At 38.1% G+C, this 18,806-nt stretch overlaps 1 protein-coding gene across 1 annotated transcript in view; it reads left to right on the top strand.

Annotated features, from left to right (window-relative positions):
- The window catches only part of KIAA2012 (KIAA2012 ortholog), a 149,245-nt gene extending 135,039 nt beyond the window's left edge, over positions 1-14,206 (top strand). Inside the window, 4 exon segments of the mRNA XM_074191630.1 lie at positions 7,576-7,778; positions 10,235-10,407; positions 11,466-11,685; positions 13,852-14,206. Of these exon segments, the coding sequence (XP_074047731.1) occupies positions 7,576-7,778; positions 10,235-10,407; positions 11,466-11,685; positions 13,852-14,011 (756 nt within the window). The 3' untranslated portion in view covers positions 14,012-14,206.
- Positions 14,207-18,806: the final 4,600 nt, after the last annotated feature.

Genomic DNA, 18,806 nt, shown 5'->3' with positions numbered 1-18,806 from the left:
GGGATGGGATTTCAGGGAAGCCTGGAGGGATTTGTATGAACTGATGCTGAGTGAGATGAGCAGAACCAGAAAAACACTGTACATCCAAACAGCAACATGGGAGTGATGTTCAATCTTGAAGGACTTGCTCATTTCATCAGTGCAACAATCGGGAGCAATATTGGGCTGTCTGCAAAGGAGAGTGCCATTTGTATCCAGATAAGGAGCTGTGGAGTTTGAACAAAGTGCAAGGACTATTCCCTTTAATTTAGGGGGAAAAAAACCAGATATCTTATTGCCTGATCTTGTTACCTCTGAGACTTCTATTGTCTTCTTTAAGGATATGATTTCTCTCTCATCACACCCAAATTGGATCAAGGTACAACATGGAAACAAAGTAAAGACTGACAGAGTGCTTTTTTGTGGGGGGGGGAGCAAGATTGGGGGGGAAATTGTAAAACTCAAATAATATCTTTAATAAAAATAAATTTTTAAAAATCTAAAACAAAAAAGAAAATGATAGTAACTATATGTAGGAAGATTCCCCCCCCCCAAAAAAATATCCTTTCTCTCCATGAGTAAACATGGAGGTATACAATATATAAGTGATTTTTATTTGCCCATATTTGACCCAAACAAATACAGATTTTATTTAGCAATGATTTTATAAAGCAATTACCTTAGAAATTAATCAAACCAGATTTTATAACTACATTTTAGATAGTGCTTATCCCATTCCTCTTCGGGGGAAAATTCACTTTCATAGATTAAATGTGGGGGTGGAGGGGAATCATTCTCTCTTATTTCTTATACTTGAAAATGTATAGCATAACAGAGTAAACAAATGAGTAGCGAACACAGAATTGAATTATGACCTAGTTGCTAAAATGACAAGAAAAAGGAAAAATACTAGAAAAAATATGGAGAAATAGGTATACTAATGCACTGTCAGTAGAGTTGTGAATTAGTCCAGTCTTTCTGGAAAACAATTTGAAACTATGTCCAAAAAGCTTTTATTTTTAAACTGTGCATATTCTTTGACCATAGATACAGCTACAAACCCAAAGAGATCAAAAAAAGAAATATAGTATTCACATATACAAAAGTATTTGTAGCAACTTTTTGTGATGGCAAAGAATTAGAAACTGAGGAGGTATCTATCAATTGGGGAATAGCTAATTAAGTTATGATATATGAATGTGATTGATTACTACTGAGCTATAAAATGATGAAGGGAGTAGTTTCAGAAAACCTGGGAAGATCTGTTTGAAGTGATACAAAATAAAGTGAGCAAAATTGGGAAAACAATTTAAAGAGTAATAGCAAGGGGCAGCTAGGTGGTGCAGTGGACAGAGCACCGGCCTTGGAGTCAGGAGGACCTGAGTTCAAATCCAGCCTCAGACACTTAAGAATTACCTAGCTGTGTGGTCTTGGGAAAGCCACTTAATCCCATTGCCTTGCAAAAACTAAAAAAAAAAAAAAAAAAAAAAAAGATTTGGAAAGATAGAGAGAGAGCTGAGATGGAGATCATCTTTGGGGTGGCTAGGTGGTGCAGTAGATAAAGCACTGGCCCTGGAGTCAGGAGTACCTGGGTTCAAATCTGCTCAGACACTTAATAATTACCTAGCTGTGTGGCCTTAAGCAAGCCACTTAACCCCATTTGCCTTGCAAAAAACTAAAAAAAAAAAAAAAGAGTAATAGCAATATTATAAAGATAATCAACATTGAAAGACTTAGAAAATAATCAACCCAATAACCAACACATTTCCAAAGGACTTGTGATAAAACATTTTATACACCTTCAGATAACAACAGCAGCAAATATTCATAGTAATTACTATGTGCCAGTAGAGAACTCTGATGGACTGAATGAATATTGAAGTATATTTTCTTACTATTTCTTTTTTTTTCTATTTCTATTTCTTTCTTGTTTTGGGGGGTGGGAAGGAAGGAAACATGACTACTGAAGAAATTTGTTTTGCATGATTATCTTTATAGTGGATTTAATTTTCTTGCTTTCTCAAGTGGGATGGGAGTGTAGAGGATGTTTGAAACTAAAAAAACTTTAGCTGAATCTTGACTCTACAACTTCCTGGTAAACTTACTGATTGTGTAATTATGGGAGTCACAACAGCTTTGAAATTCAGTTTCATCTAAAAATGGGAATAAAAATATTTATAGTACTTACTTCCTAGGGTTGCTAAAAATATTTTATAAATTATAAAAAATTAATGAGTTGTTCTCATTATGTTATCCTGGTTCATGGTCTGGTATACCTTATTATTTTATTATTTATGATGTCTTTTAAATCACCTTTAGGGGGCAGCTAGGTGATGCAGTGGATAGAGCACTGGCCCTGGAGTCAGGAGGACCTGAGTTCAAATACGGCCTCAGACACTTAATAGTTGCTTAGCTGTGTGACCTTGGACAAGTCACTCAACCCCACTGCCTTAAAATATTAAAAAAAAGAAATATAAATCACTTTTAGGATTTCTAAAGGTATTGATTTAAAAAAACAGTTATGTTTTATTAAAGGGCCAATTGAGAAATATTCTGAAAAGACAGTATTCTTTTTTTTTTAGGTTTTTACAAGGCAAATGGGGTTAAGTGGCTTGCCCAAGGCCACACAGCTAGGTAATTGTTAAGTGTCTGAGACCATATTTGAACCCAGGTACGCCTGACTCCAAGGCCAGTGCTTTATCCACTACGACACTTAGCCACCCTTTTTAAAAATTTTTGTTTTAAAAAATTCAAAGAGGGGTGGCTAGGTGACTCAATGGATAGAGCGCTGGCCCTAGAGTCAGGAGTACCTGAGCTCAAATCCGGCCTCAGACACTTAATAATTACCTAGCTGTGTGGCCTTGGGCAAGCCATTTAACCCCATTGCCTTACAAAAAAAAAAAATTCAAAGAATATAAACAAAAGAATAGGTAAAATTAACTGAGACTTCCAAGTGGATAAGTTTTCAAATGTATAAAGGCATCATTTGTATTATGCCTGAGACAAAGTAAATAAAAACCCTCTCATGGCAGTTCTAGGACTGGGTTGATCATCTTAGACTTGGGTTCCAGAAGTAGCATAAAATATGGATAAGAAAATTCTTCTGATGAGATAACAGGCCATAAAGATACCAGACTTCATGATTATAATGGAATATTATTATGCTATAAGAAATGACAAGCAGAATGATTTCAGAAAAACCTGAAAAGATTTATATGAACTAATGCAAAGTGAACAGAACCAAGAGACTACTATACACAGTGATAGCAATACTGTACATAGAAGAACTGTGAATGACTTAGCTATTCTCAGCAATATAATGATTCAAGAAAATCCTGAAGGACTGCTATCTGCCTCCAGAGAAAGAACTGATACTTTTTAAAATACAGACTGAAACATGATATTTTTCACTTTCTTTCTTTTTTTCTTTTATTCAAGTCTTTTATGAAATGACAAATATGATTGTTCATGTATAACCTATATCTTCATTATATATTGTCTCAGAGAAGGGGGAAGGGAAGGGAGTTAAAAATAGTTTCAACATGTAATTGAGAAAACATAAAATATATTTTTTAAATGAATAGGTTATTTGAACAAAAATTAAGATTTACTGACAGCTTATATTTATAATTCTTGTTTGTGTTGCAAAAACACATTGCTGACAATGTCACATCTTATAGGCATATGCATTACTGAGACCATCTCATAACCTAAGTATATTTATAATATCATTGTAAATTTGCTTTCAGATGTTCATAATCATAATAAAAATTCTGTTTATTAGAAAAAAGACTTCCAGAACATTTTTCACCTTTTTCAAAGATCTGAAAGTCTATCTTCTAGGAAGAAGTAAATGTAAGTTCCTTGAGGACAGGAACTATTTTAAATTTGTCTTTGTGGCCCCTCCACCTGACACTGTGTTTTGCTCAAGTAATGCTGAAATAAAGATCAGGTAATAGCCCTGATCCAATGAATTTGGCCTAGAGTTTGATGCCACATTGGATTCATGTAGTTAGTCAACTTTTCAAAAGACTTGCTCACACCTTGATTCCATCCCAAGAAATTTTCTTTGTGTTTATGAAGAAAATTCTTTAAAGGACTTTTTTTCACATCTTCTGCTTTTATGACTGTGGCCTTTATGTCCTTAACAGTGAATTCTGCCTTTGCAAAGGCTGCAGGGAAGGAAGGATCCACCTGCATTTGACATTTAAAAATCTTTCACAATCTGATCTTAATCTCTCCAGAATTATTAGGGTGGAAGACATAATCAAGGCAGTACGTCTCTTTTGTGGAATTTTCCTAAATAAACCAATAAGAACATAAGAAATTTTCTTTAATATTATATATATATATATATATATATATATATATATATATATATATATATATATATATATATTAGGAGTTGATCACCGGATAAGACAGTATAACTTCTAGTAATTGGCTAATTGAGGATCTAGTCACAACTTTTTTGGTCTTTAAAAGCAAGCTGATCCCATTCTGTGGCTCTTAGAAGGCAGTCTGGAGAAAGTGCTTAATTTTGGAAGAAGCTCTGAGCTTTTGAAAACTGGCTCTTTTCCCTTTCCCCCATCTCTTCCATTGTGAAACAAAGTGGGGTGGGGAATCTCTTGCTATTTTCTTTAGTTTTCAGGCTGTAATTAGTTTTCTGCCCCATTTCCTTTATAAATCAGAGCAATCCCTTTGCAATAACTTTTGCGTGGTTTAATTCATAAGGATGAATAGTTGTTATGAATATGTGTATCTGGAAATGAGCCTAGAGCCATGGTGTATTAAGAGCATTCAATGGGGGTTCAGCCAAGCTAATTTTTTTATTTTATTTTTAAGCACAATTAGATATTTGTAACTTGAGTATGGACAACTTGATTAAGTGAACAAGTTGGACTGAAGGTCTGATGACCTAGAAACTCTGAATATATTGACTCCATGTATTTAATCGTCTTTTTTTAGAAGCCCCAAACATTTCCAAGGTTGTTTGATCTCTTATCTAGCTAGCCTACTTACCCTAGCAGGGTGTGAATTTAAACTTCCATTTGGAATTCTTAAAGTGTTATAGGAATACACTGGAGAAATTTCAGGGACCCAGTAGAGAAATTTTGGACTGGACTTTGATTTGGAATGTTTTGAGTTTATGGGAATCCAATGGTGAATTTTATGAATTATCTGAAGAAACAACTCAGACCTCAGGTCCTTAATTCTTGTTTTAAATGTCTCATAGTCTGGAAATTTATTTGAAACCAGACTTTCCCTAAAAAGGGGAAGCTTATTTTCTCCTTTCTCTTTTTTTTCTTTTATATATGAATGTATGCTAATTTTACTTTATTTCCCCCTTTTTCTCCTTTAAGCTAGGGCAGATCTTTACATGCACCAAAACAATTCATAACCTGTGAGAATTTTCTAAAATGTTGTTTTTAAAAATTTGTATCCTTATTTATTCAGAGCCTCCAAGCTATGTATGACAGGTTTGAAGATTCACAAAATACTGTTAAATTTCAAGTTGTCTAAGAACTAGGCAACAGGGACTTTGCTAAGACTCTTAAAAGCAATGAACTAAAGAAAGAATGGGAAAAACACAAGGGCATTAGTTTTCTTAGACAACATTTTCTTTGTTCTAGCAAAGTTGGTGCCAAGAACCAAGACTCTTTTGCTCAGTGATTATCCTTAGAGCCAAGACTCTGAGGGAGCAAAACTGAATAGATTCTGCTGGTCCTAGGGTAAGGATAATTTGGTTGTGTTTTTTTTTCTAAATACGCTGGATAAAAGCACTATCCTAGTCAAGAATTGCACCTGAGCCAAAAACTGAAAACCCTAGAGAGACCCAAACCAAGCAACATCTAGTTGCATCCAGGGGAGACAGACTACAGACCAAGGCTAGCCAAAACAGCAACCCTAGAGCCCAGCAGCATTGGAGACATGAGTTGTCTCCCTTGTACCCTACCTTGATCAAATCCACATGTCTGTTATGGTCATATGAGTTCCCTATGTGCATGTATCTCTAACTTTATGATGCCCTTTCTCTTTTTTTTATCCTGGGAGTATTTGATGGGCAAATGAGCCCCAGGTTTTCAGGAGACAGCTACTTTATTTTGCCACTTTTATTATAATTTCTACTTCTCACATTTCAATAAATACCCTTGCAATGTGCTAATTGTATTCTCTGGTTGACTATTGGAAATAAACATAGCACAAAGTCACTGAGTTGTAATTTCAGGACTGCTGGTTCACAAAATACTTTGAAGCTGGAGACCCAAACAGAAAACTGGGGGTTGTGCTTCTGGGGAAACCACCTACACGTTCCTCTTCTTCACATTCTCTGCCTGCTTTTTGTTTTCTTATACTACATTCCATTTCCTACCTCTCTATGTCTGCAAATATACTCCTTTCTCACCTACTCCTCTTAAAATCCTTAGCTTTCTTCAGAGCTCATCTTGTGTCCCTTCCTATATAAGTTCTTTCCTAATCTCCCCAGCATAGAGTTCCCTGCCCCCAATTACTTGTATTTCCTTTGGATATAAGGACTAGTTTCCTTTTTTAGACTGTAAATTCAAGGACAGAAACTATTCATTTTTTTAATCTCCATATCCTCAATGCCTAGCCTAGTGTAATAGATATATATATAGATGATAAATAGATCTATGTATGTATCTATATGTGGACATACATGCTCTCACACAAGATATATGCTACACAGGTTGTAAGTAGGTGGCATGTATATGTGTGATATATTATCTATGTGCATATTAATGTGAATGTGCTGTCTATTATATAAATAATATGTACATAGTATATTGACAGCATGTACATTTGCACAAAACAGAATTATAGAAGCACAAAATAAATGCAAGATGTACAAAGTTAGAGAATTCTCCCCAAAATTCCAAACTTGGATTGATGTGATCAGCCACAGTTGGACACACTGAAATTTGATTCTAACATAGCAATGTCATTGAGAATGAAGGACAACAATCATATCATACTATACTATATCATGCACTATGTACATAATTTATGCAACATGAACCATGTATATAATATATGCAATGCACAATATAAACATTTATATATCAGGTGGGTATGTTGTATCTATATACCCATACATGAGTGTATAAGTGTGTGATCTATATACCCATATATGAGTGTATAAGTGTGTGTGTGTGTATGTGCATATGTCAGTAAATAGGAGACATGATAGAGTGGTAAGAACACTCCCTGCTTCCAGAATTTGTGCCATTTGCTATCTGTGAGACTTTGCCCAAGTCACTTAACAGCCCTGAGTCTTTATTTTTTCATTGGTAAAATGAGAGGGTTGGACTAAATAAATCCATGACTCTATGAAATTCTTGTTGAATGAATTCTATCAAGGTCTGGCTGTGGGTCTGGAGTAAGGTTTGCCAGTCTGGGACCACTGGAAGGATGCGCTCACAAGAAACAGTCTGATGAGGGTGTTGGGAATTGCTTTTGGACACACTTAAGCCTACACCATCCAGGAATAGAAGAGTTTGCTAAAATAACTTGCTAAAATAGCTTTGCTAAAATAGCTTGAATGGTTTCCCCATTGTTTCTCTCCTGTTCTCTTAGGCCCTCCTGGTTGAACAGAAGCAAGAAAAAGTCCCCAGGGAAAGGATCCTCGCAGAAAGGGCAGAGATGAGGCTCCAAGAGGTGGAAAGGAGAAGAAGGGAGAAAGAGGAGAAGAAAAGGCAACAGCAAGAAGAGCAGCAGAAGCTGGAGAAGATCAAGGAAGAGCTGGAACAGGAGAAGCAGAGGAAAACTGAAGAGAAGCGGTGGGTTGAGCTGATGTTCCCAGCTGGTTACAAGACGGGGTGGAGGGGGCAGGGGGAGACGGAAAGCAGAAGGACAGTGAAGTCTGCCTTGTTCCATAGAGTAAAGAGATTTGACTTGTCTTTGTTCCCAAAGATCCTAAAAACCAACATAGGGCTTTGGTAATGATAGCTCCTGTTTGTTGTTGTTCAGGTGTATCCGACTCTTTGTCACCCCAGCTGGGGTTTTCTTGGCAAAGATCCTGGGGTGGCTACATTTCCTTCTCCAGCTCATTTACAGATAAACTGAAGTGAACAAGGTGAAACAACTTGCCCAGCTAGTAAGCATCTGAGGCCAGATTTGAACTCAAGAAAAGGGTCTTCTGATTTGAGGCCTGGCATCTATCCACTTCACCTGGCTACCCACATTTCCCATTTAGTAGGGCAACTTATAGACCCAGCAACCTGTGACCAAAAATTGTGGAAGTTCCCTCTTGATAGATCACTAAAAATGTTTAGATTATCATCCGATTGGAGTAGTTTCGGTATTGACTTTCCAAAATGAGTCAGAAAAGAGGAGATGATGGCTTGAGATCCAACAGCTTCCACTGGATCCTAGGATTTATAAATGCTGAATAAGTTGACAAAAAATCAGGAAGCCCGTCACAGAAAGAATTCTTTATGAAGAGTCACTAGGAGATTGGAATCAGGGCTTCATGATAGTGAAAATCCTGGACCCAGAAGAGAAGAGTTGTTGAGGGAATAACTTGATCCTGTTCAATCCTGCACACTTTGTAGGTATTGGTAATATGAGGAAAGTTAGATTTAAATTAAGAAGATGACTCTTAAGGGTCCCTAATAGAAACCACTCTTTTACAGATAAATCATTATAGCTAATAATAGAATTTATAAAGCACCTACTATATGCAAGCACTGTGCTAAGCACTTTACAAATATTATCTCATTTGGTTGTCACAATAACCTTGGGTAGATAGGTACTGTTATTATCCCTATTTGACAATTCAGAAAACTAAGGCAGACATAGACACTTAATAAAAGACATAGGGGGGAAAAGGCCTGGACATCAGTAACCCCCATGGGGTAACCTTGTGAGAAGAAAAAACAGAACAGATAGAGATGTTTTAGAGGAAGAAGCAACAAGAATTGACAAATGATTCGATAGGTGAGGTGAGGAGGAATGAAAAACTAAAAGTGACTACAGCCATGCATAAATGGAAACTGAAAAGATGATAATTCCCTTGGCAGAAATAGATAAGCAGAAGAAATATAATTAATTCTGTTTTGGACATGTTGAGTTTGAGATACCTAGGAAACATTTAAGTCTGAAATGTCCAAAAAGGCAGTGAGTCATGTGGGGGTTCGATTGGAGCTTAGGAAAGAGCTAAGGGTGAATAGACAGACCTGGGAGTCATATGCATAAAAATGATCATTGAACCTATAGAGGAGAATGGATGAGATCACCAAGTAAAAGAATATAGAGAAAATAAAGACAAGTGTTCCAGAGAGAGTCTTGGAAGACAGCCACTGTTAGGGAGGGGGGGGACATGGGTGAGTCAGCATAGGAGAATGAGAAGAAATCGTGAGAGAAGTAAAAAAGAGAACAGAGAATAGTGTCACAAAAATCAAGAGAGGAGAAAGGACCCAAGAAGAGGTAGAGCCCAAAGCTGCAGAGAGACAAAGAAGAATGAGGATTTAACAATTAGAGATCATTGATAACTTTTAAGAAAGTAGTTTCATTGTAAGGTTGAAAACTAGATTAATATTTTTTAAAAAATCTAATTAAAAACTCCAAAGGATTTTTCTTTGGTAGAATTCCAGGGGAAGAGGTCTTTTGGGCACCCCTTAAATCATATAAAGGCCATGTCAAGTGTCACCCCCTAGCTCTCATCTAATAGAGCACAATCCAGTGACCAAAAAAAAGGTGATTTAAGAGTCTGAGAACCATAGATGAGAGTGACTCCACTTTTAAATGTTAATAATCATTCAATGTTTCGCTTGGACCCAAAGGAAAAAATTTTTAAATTGATAAATTCAGTTTGTTATGATACATTTTTGAATCAATTAATAATAAAAACGGGGTTCAAGGAAATGTTTTGACAAGAAAAAGGATTCTCACTCTGGAAAAAAAAATGAGAACCATTATGCTAACATGAGGATATCTGGTTTGCTTTGCAAAGAGGATAGCCACAATCAGGGCTGCACTCTCCTCAGGAATCTTCCAGCAGAATGGAAGCTCCTGAAATAAAAGGAGCTATCATTTTTTTATTGTTGTTGTCTGGTCAATCTCCATGGATGGCCCGCCCTAGTAGATATTTTACAAATTGATGGTGTAATCAATAATTCTTGCTTGGCTGCATTTCTATATCAAAAGACCTCTTTCGAGGTACAGCTCTAATTCAGAATTATCGTTTGCCCCATCCACAGGCTCGTTCACATTTTCTGAGACTCTGATTTTTCAGCTTACAGAAACAGAGGCTGGAAGAAGAACAGAAACAGCAGGAGGAGCAAGAGAGGAAGAGGCTGCAGCAGCAACAAGCCGCTCAAGCCCGGGTGAGGCAGCAGCAGGAGGAATTCCGCAAGAAGATGCAAGAAATACAGAGGAAAAAAAAGGAGGAGGAGGCCAGAAGGGCCGGTAAGAGAGGGCCAGGCCTTTCCCTGGAGCCTATTTCCTTAAAACAGAGGGACCTGAAGAAAAAACTCTTGCAGTGGTCTCCCCAGGATAATTTGGGTAGGAAAATTTCAGATTTAAACCACTCCTCCCCACTCCCACTCCTCCCCACCTTGGATGTTACACCTCTTTGTATATGGTATAGATAGGACAAATTGGAAGAATGGTTCAAAAGGAAAAGGGAAAAAAAAAACAGATCTGAAGAGCTCTAGAGGCTGCTCACCTTTATATCTCCCCCTCCTTGTCCAACAATCCCCTAAATTGTCTTATTTGATTTATTTCTGGTTAATTCCCAGGGGGGAGAGAGTTCAACTAAGAAATCTTGGTATCCGGGGAAAACACAAGACAGTAGAATGGGAGAGGCAGACTCTACCAAATAACTGATTTACTTGCCATATTTTAAAATAGCCCTAGATTGAATGGTCAGGGTTCAACAAAAAACACTCACATACTGGTACACAAGCCTTAAAGTCCCAAGTTTCTAAAACCCCATGATTCCAAATTGCTAAACTTTTCAAGGGCCCAATAATTTCACACAGATCCCCCCCCCAAAATGAAGTTTCAATTTCCTGAATAACTAACATTTATAGAGCACTTGTGATTTACAAATATTTGATCCAATCTTTCCAAAACCCTGGGAGGTAGGTGCTACTATTATTCCCATTTGGAGGAAACTGAGGCACAGATTAAGTAACTTGCCCAGGGTCACACAGCTAATATCTGAGGCTGGCTATGAATTCAGGTCTTCCTAACTTCAGACTCAGCATTCTATCCACTGTACCGACCACCTGGTTGTCCCCTAATAGCGATCACTAATATTTGCCATTGCTTTTTTTAATATTTACTCGACCTGTGACAGAGGGTAAATCATTTAACTTAACTAAGTTTCAATTTCTTTATATGAAAATGAGGGTCCCCTCCATAGTGTCTACCTTACAAGGTGTAGTCAAAATGAACTATGGTCAATAAATAATTTTTTAATTAAATACTATCAGTTATTATCATTGTTTTCTGTCCCTTAGAGGAGGAGAAGCAAAGGCAAAAAGAATTGGAAAAGCAACTTGAGGAAGAACAGCATAGGTTGATGGAAATGGCCAAGGAGGAGCGCCTGGAGTACCAGAGGAGGAAGGAAGAAGAAGAAGAGAAGGCCAGGTGGGAAGCTGAGGCCGAGAGGCAGAAAGAAGAGGAAAAGTCTAGGTTGGCTCTGGAGGAGGCCATGAAAATATCCAAGCAACTCGAAAGGTACTTGCTACTGGTGATTCAGAAGAAAGGGAACAGGGGGTCTATCAATAATCCTAAATTTACCAAGACTTTTTTTTTGGGGGGGGGGAAACATCTTTTGCTATTTAGATTAAGCTAGGCAAAATATGAAAGACAGGTTTTTCATACCTTCCTAAGATTTTTGGATTCCCATGGAAGAGGGCATTCTCAGAGTAAGTAGGTAAGTAAGTAATGGCAGCTAGATGGCTCAGTAGATAGAACCCTGGCCTGAAATCAGAAGGACCTGAGTTCAAATCTGCCTTCAGACACTTAATGGCTGTGTGACCTTCAGCAAGCCACTTCACCCTGACTGCCTCACATTCAAGGTCATCTCTAGGCATCCCAATTCATATCTGGTCACTGGACCCAGATGGCTCTGGAGGAGAAAATGTGGTTGGGGACTTTGCACAGCATCCCTTCACTATTTACTTACATGTCACAGCATCACCTAATGTCATGGTCAAGTTTGAAAATGAAGGATAGGGACAGCTAGGTGGTAGAAGATAGAGCACTGGCCCTGGAGTCAGGAGTACCTGAGTTCAAATCCGGCCTCAGACACTTGATAATTACCTGTGTGGCCTTGGGCAAGCCACTTAACCCCATTTGCCTTGCAAAAAAAAAAAAGAAAGAAAGAAAAGAAAACCTGGTATCCAGGAAAAACACAAGACGGTAGAATGGGAGAGGCAGCACCTACCAAACAGCTGATTTACTTGCCATATTTTAAAATAGCCCCAGATTAAATGATCAGGGTTCAACAAAGAAAATACAAACTATGCACCTGATGCCCTTAAGAGGATTAGTCTCATTTTCCTTGCTGTTAGAACTGGAGCAAGAAAGGGCCAACTAAACAGGCCCCTAAGAGGGTTCATACTGAAAGTACAGATGGACTGTTAGACCCAGATGACTGACCATATGGAGAGGAAGAGGAAATGGCATGTTGATGTGCCCTCTCCCCCTTGAGAGTTGGGGAAGTCCCAGATAAAGCTGCCAAGGTGAGGGGGACCACTGTCATCTGCTGCTTCTTGGCTTAACTGCTTCCTCCAGAATGCTCCATATTGGCAGCTCTTTTGTGAAACTCCAAGCAGTTGGAGCAAGACCCTGAAGGGAAGTCTATTTTTTTCACCACTTGGGTACCCAATGCCTGGCTGATATTTTGGGGAGGAGTGAGCAAATCCCTTTTGTTGTCCATAGGGCCTCTGGCAGCTAGCTTCAGAGCTTTTCGTAACCACTTTTGAAAAGTAGACAGAAAAAAAGTCCTTTGTCCTGCATTCCTTTAGCTATAGGTATAACTGTAGGCAGTTGCCCCACTTAGAATCATCAAACTTGGAAGACAGAGGCAGAATAAGGAAAATATTCTCTTATTTTGGTTTGTTCAGTCCATGTTCAGCTCATGACCCCATTTGAAATTTTCTTAGCAAAGATATTGGAGCAGTTTGTCATTTCCTTCTCTAGCTCATTTTACAGAGGAGGAAATTGGGGCAAAAAGGGTTAAGTGACTAACCCCAGGATGACACAGCTAATGTCTGAGGCCATTTGAACCCAGGCTGACTCCAACCCTGGTGCTCTATCCACTGTGCCAGTCTAGCTGCTCCCCAAAACTGTAGTTCACTCGATTTGAAATGAATACAGTGGAGAAGTGTTACAGTGTAGAAAGAAATGAGAGGCAGAGAAACTCCTCTCCACCAACCAATAATAAATTTTCAGAATTCAGCTTTATGTTCCAGTATTGCTAAAGAAAACATACCCAAGAGAAGGATAATCTTCCATGAGCTGCTGTTTATCTGAGCAGTTGAAACTAGAAATAATCAGGCTGCTACCATAGACGCTATGGTGTGATGAAGAGAATTGGAAACAAAAGACTCAGTTTCTTTCTAGTTCCCACACAACTAACTAGTGTGATTGTGGGGTGCCAAGGATTTTCTGAGCCTGTTCTTTTAACTGGATGGCTGGTATTCAATGATGTGATAATCCCTTTCAACTGTGGTTTTCTATAAAGGTTTCTTTTACTAAGGAACCTTGATGGTCCATCACTTGGAAATGGAATGTATAAAGGGCCAGTTTTGGGGTGGTGGTGGTGGCTGGGCAATAATACTATTTTTTTCTTGGTGTTGAATTAGTATTGTGATCCCAAGGGACTTCTCTCCTCAGGGAGAAGGCAGCTTTGAAGGCAAAAGCGCATTTCACTCAAGAGCTATTAAAGGAAGCCAATGAACTGCGGCATATTCAGCGCCTTACTCGACCATGGGTCTACTCTTATTTCCAGTTGCTGCAGATATCTGGTTCTGAGACTATTATAAAAGAGAAATGAGAAGTAAGTTTGGAATGTGGGAAGGAAGACAAGGTTGGGTTCCATTTTCCTTTGGAAGTAGATCTCAAATTATGAATTCTACCTTCACAGACCCTATCCATTCAAAAACTACTGTATAAACTACTATGGCAGATAAACATTCTGTATAGTCTGCCCTCACTGAGCTTACAGTTTAGTAAAGGGATGTGATACAAACTATGTTTCAAAATAATTCATACTGAGACAGCAAGCTCTTTGGCAATGACAAACTCCTCTCTTCTGTGTGGATGACTGTGGTTACCAGTTGCTATTGGGATATATCTCTAGTGGAAACTGGGGAATCTAAAGTGTTGTGCTCATTAATGTAGAATGCATTCTTAGGTGTTTATATGTAACTTTGCTGTTAACTTATCAAAGGTCTTTGTTTACTTTTTTAAACAAAAATAAAGAATGAGAGATAGCATGATGTATTGGATAAAGGGCTGGAGTCAGAAAGGTCTGATTCAGGACAAAACTCATAGCATTTACTGGATGACCACCAGCAAATTATTTAAGCTCTCAGTACCCTCAGGCAATTCTCTGAGTCTAAAAATTACACTGAATTGCAAGTTACCGTGAGGGAGTTTTCACACCACAGGAGTTCCCTACACTAATAAAATTTCAATTGGGCAAAAAAAAAAAACCACCAAAAAAACTCAATCCCTCAACAACTGCAAAAAATGTACTCTATAAGGTCCAAGGGAAAATTACCATCATCTCAGGGTGGCGGTCAGGGAACACAAAATCAGGAAAGGTTCCTCAGAGCAGCACAAATAGATATTCAATAGGTAGAAGGGGAGATGCCCCTGGTAAGAAAACAATGGGAGCTGAAGCTGAAAAAAGTACAACCCTTTATGTGTTAAGGAAGGGCAAGTAACTTGGCTAGAGTGTAGAGCTCATGAAAAATTTTTTAATCTATACTGGGCACTCACTGCAGGAAGGCAATTCTTAAATTCTTCCTGAATTGATTTGCCAGGTCATTACTCACTGAAGCTAGTCCAAACCTCTCCCCCTACTCCTATCAGCAGAAACCCCTCCCTACTTATATTCTAAATAGCAACTGAAACTTTCTCACTTACTCTGTATCTAAAAACCTACTGACCTCATCCCAAATTCTTTCCCCCTTTATTTGTTTTTGGAAAAAAAAAAGATGGCCCTTTTCCTCAAAAACAGTAACCCTTATGTTTGTGCCCCAAAAAGCCCATCCACTCTCCTCAAGGAGCATACCTCCAGTGATTTTCATATTCATTCTCTCCGTTCTCAACCACCTTCCCTCCCAATTTCTCCTAATCTAGAGGCTTATTCCCTGCTTTTAAGTATGCCCATTTTTCCCATCCTTTAAAAAGTTCTTACTTGATCACACTATCATCCTATAGCTTTCTTCCTTTTTTTCCCTTTTTTTTTCTAAATTTTTTAATTTATTTAAGGCAGTGGGGTTAAGTGACTTGCCCCAGGTCACAGAGTCCAATTATTAAGTATCTGAGGTCAAATATGAACTCCTGACTCCAGGGCCAGTGGTCTATCTACCGTGCCACCTAGCTACCCCATCTCCCTTCCTTTTTAACATTCAGACTTAGAAAGCAAAAAAACTATACAATACTGCCTTTCTCTCACTTATCAACAGTTTACAATCGGGGTTCTGACCTCATCCACCAACTGAAAATGTTCACTTCAAAGTGGTCTAACTGGACCATTGGTCTAATCAATAAACCTGTTGACTATTCCTCAATCCTTAACTTGGCTTCTCTGCAGCATTGGACACTGTAGACCAGCTGTTTTCCTTTGTAATCTCCCCACTCTTGTTTCAGTGATATTACTATCTTGGTTCTTTAGATTCCTCTTTTACTGGATTATTAGTCATCGGTCCTCCTGTGGCTATAATCAAAGGCTCTGCCCTAGACATGCTAATCTTCAACCTCTATAATCCTTTAATGACCTCATCAGCTCCCATGAGTTCAATTATTCTAAGATGATTCAACACAGCCAGTCCTGGACTCATCTTTGCCTAAATACCACATCTCCAGGCACCAATCGGACATGTCAAACTGAAAGTTGAGTCAGCATCTCAAACTCAGTATGTCCAAAGTAAAATTCTTTGTCTTTTACCCAAACTTACCTCCCCCAAATTATTCTTTGGAGGGCATCCCTCTTTCCAGCTAACCCTTGCTACCTCAGTCATCCTTAGCTCCTTACTCCATCTAATCAAGTGCTAAATCTCGCCAGTTCTATGTCACCACTCACACCATAACCCCCTTTCTTCAGATCCCTACCACTCCAGGTCTGGATTATTGCAATAGCTTCTAAACTGAACTCCCTGACTCAAGTGTCTTCCCTCTCCCATTCATTCAGTCAACATTTATTACGGTATTAAGCCAATCACCAGGAATATAAAGGATGACCAAAAAAAAAAATCCTTGTCCTATGAGCTAGGACCAGGAAGGATATCTTGTAGAGCCAAGAATTTCAACTGAATCTTAAAAAATAAAGAGGCAAAGGTTATGAGCATAAGGAAGCATTCCTTATGAACATAAAGCACAATGAACAGCAAGCCACAGAGATGAGATAAAATGTCAAAAAAAATAGCAAGGCCAGCGTAGTGAATAGATTTTGTGTAGGGAGTAAAGTATAAGTAGTGTGAAAGGTCCATATTATGAAGAACTTCCAATGTCAAAGGACTTTCTATTTGACCATGGAGATAATAGGGAGCCACTAAAGTATTTTGTGTGTGAGTGTGTGTGTTGTTTTTAAGGGGCTGTGGTCAGGCCTCTACTTCGCAACTGAGTAGATGAACTGAAGTAGGGAAATACTTAAACAGTATGGAGACCAATCTAGGCAAGAGATGAGGGCCTGAAAGAGGGTTGCTCTCTGTGAGCAGATGAGAGATGCCTTCAAGTTGTAATGACAAGACTTGATAGTGGATTGGGTATTTGGGATGACAATTTTTTTAAAAATTCATTTACTTAAGACAATGAGGTTAGTTAAGTGACTTGCCCAAGTCACATAGGTAGGTAATTATTGTCTGAGGTGGGATTTGAACTCAACTCCTCCTGACTGCAGGGCTGGTGCTCTATCCACTGCACCATCTAGCTGCCTCCTAGGATGACTAATTGAGGATGGCACTGAGGTTCTGAATCTACATGACTGGGGAGGATTACAATGCCCTCGGCTGTACTACAGAAACTTGGAAAATAAGAGGTGGGCTGGGGAAGATGTTTCTATTCTGGATATGTCGAGTTTAAGATGCCTGTAAAGACATCTTGTTTGAGATATCCAAAAGGCAATTGGTGATATGATGTTTCAGCTCAGGAGGCCAGGGCTCTTCCAGGGAGCTACCAAAATGATATTCCCAAAATTCAGGTCTGACTTTTGTCATTCATCTGCTTAAGAAATTCCAGTGCTCCTTAATAATTTTAGAATTATAAACAATGGCATTTAGTCTTCACCATCTGTTCCCAAACTACCTTTCATATATCCTCTATATTCAAAATTTAAAAGGGCATTTGTAATTCCTCAAACATATTCCATTTCACAAATCAGCATTTGCCTAGGCCTTTTATATAGGAATGCATTCTTATATCAACTTTACTTTTCAGTTCTTAGTATCCTTCAAAGCTCAGCTCAAACTTAAAAGATGATGCTGATACCCTTCACTGACTCATCCTGCAAATTATATTGTATTGATTTTGTTTATAATCATATTCTTTCTCCCTGTAAAATATAAACTTTAAGGCAGGAAGTTTCATTTTTACCTTTATATCCCCAACACCTTAGCAGTGTTTGATACATAGTGGGTCCTTAATAAATGCTTATTAAGCTAGAATGTAATCCCTGATTTTAAGGGATCTTGAATGCCAAGTTGAGGAATTTAAACTTTGTTTCATGGGCAATGACTCACTGAAGTGCTTTGGGGAATGACAAAATCAGATCAGTATATGAAAAAAATTAGTACAGATGCAATATGAAGTATGGATCAGATCACAAGCTCTTTGAGGACGGGAACTGTTGTTTTGTCTTATCCTAGTAATGTATACAATGTTCTCTGCACATAGTGGGTACTTTTGAAGAAAATTACTGACTAAATTGGATTGGGAGGAGGCAAGAAGTTCCGAAGCTAATGCAGCAGTCGACTTTTGATTGCTTTTCCAGTCCCAAAAATACAACAGAACGGTTTAGTCAGACTACAACTTTTAATGGTCAGATCTTTAAAGCTTACATACTTCTATTAGTAAATTCACAGTTGGATATCCTAAAACTGCTAATTCTACATTCTCAGTCAGAAACAGTGACCTCAGGCCATTACCATTATATACTTTATTCAATAAATTACATGTAAGTGAAATTTGTAAATCAAATACATTGAATGGCTATGGGAAATATATTTAAAGGAATCTTGCTTTAAAAAGATTCACAATTGTATATCAACCTCCTTCCCCTTCCCCTCATTGAGTTTTAAATGTTACTTATTGTCATACTTTTTTTTGTGTTGTATACAAACTTAAATCTTCTATTTGAGATCACAGCTTGGAGCAATTTCAGAAAAAAAAAGCTTTTTAAAATAACAATGTTGATGGTCTTTATGAGGCCCCTATAGGGCCCTATTACCTACTAAACTTTAATCAAAAGCAGGAATGTTTAGGGTACTTTTTCTAAGCTCAACTTTATAAGGAAATGTTCGGCTCTGTTTGTGTACCATAGGATATTTAAGGAAACCTATTAAGTCTCCAGCCCCCAAATGCTCAAAGTGTAATTTGGAAGAACAATTTTGTCCAAGCTCATG

This window comes from Macrotis lagotis, chromosome 6 (genome assembly GCF_037893015.1).
Source record: "Macrotis lagotis isolate mMagLag1 chromosome 6, bilby.v1.9.chrom.fasta, whole genome shotgun sequence".
NCBI classification, from domain to species: domain Eukaryota; kingdom Metazoa; phylum Chordata; class Mammalia; order Peramelemorphia; family Peramelidae; genus Macrotis; species Macrotis lagotis.
Note: the sequence above shows the minus strand (reverse complement) of the source record. Positions and strands in the feature narration are given on the sequence as shown.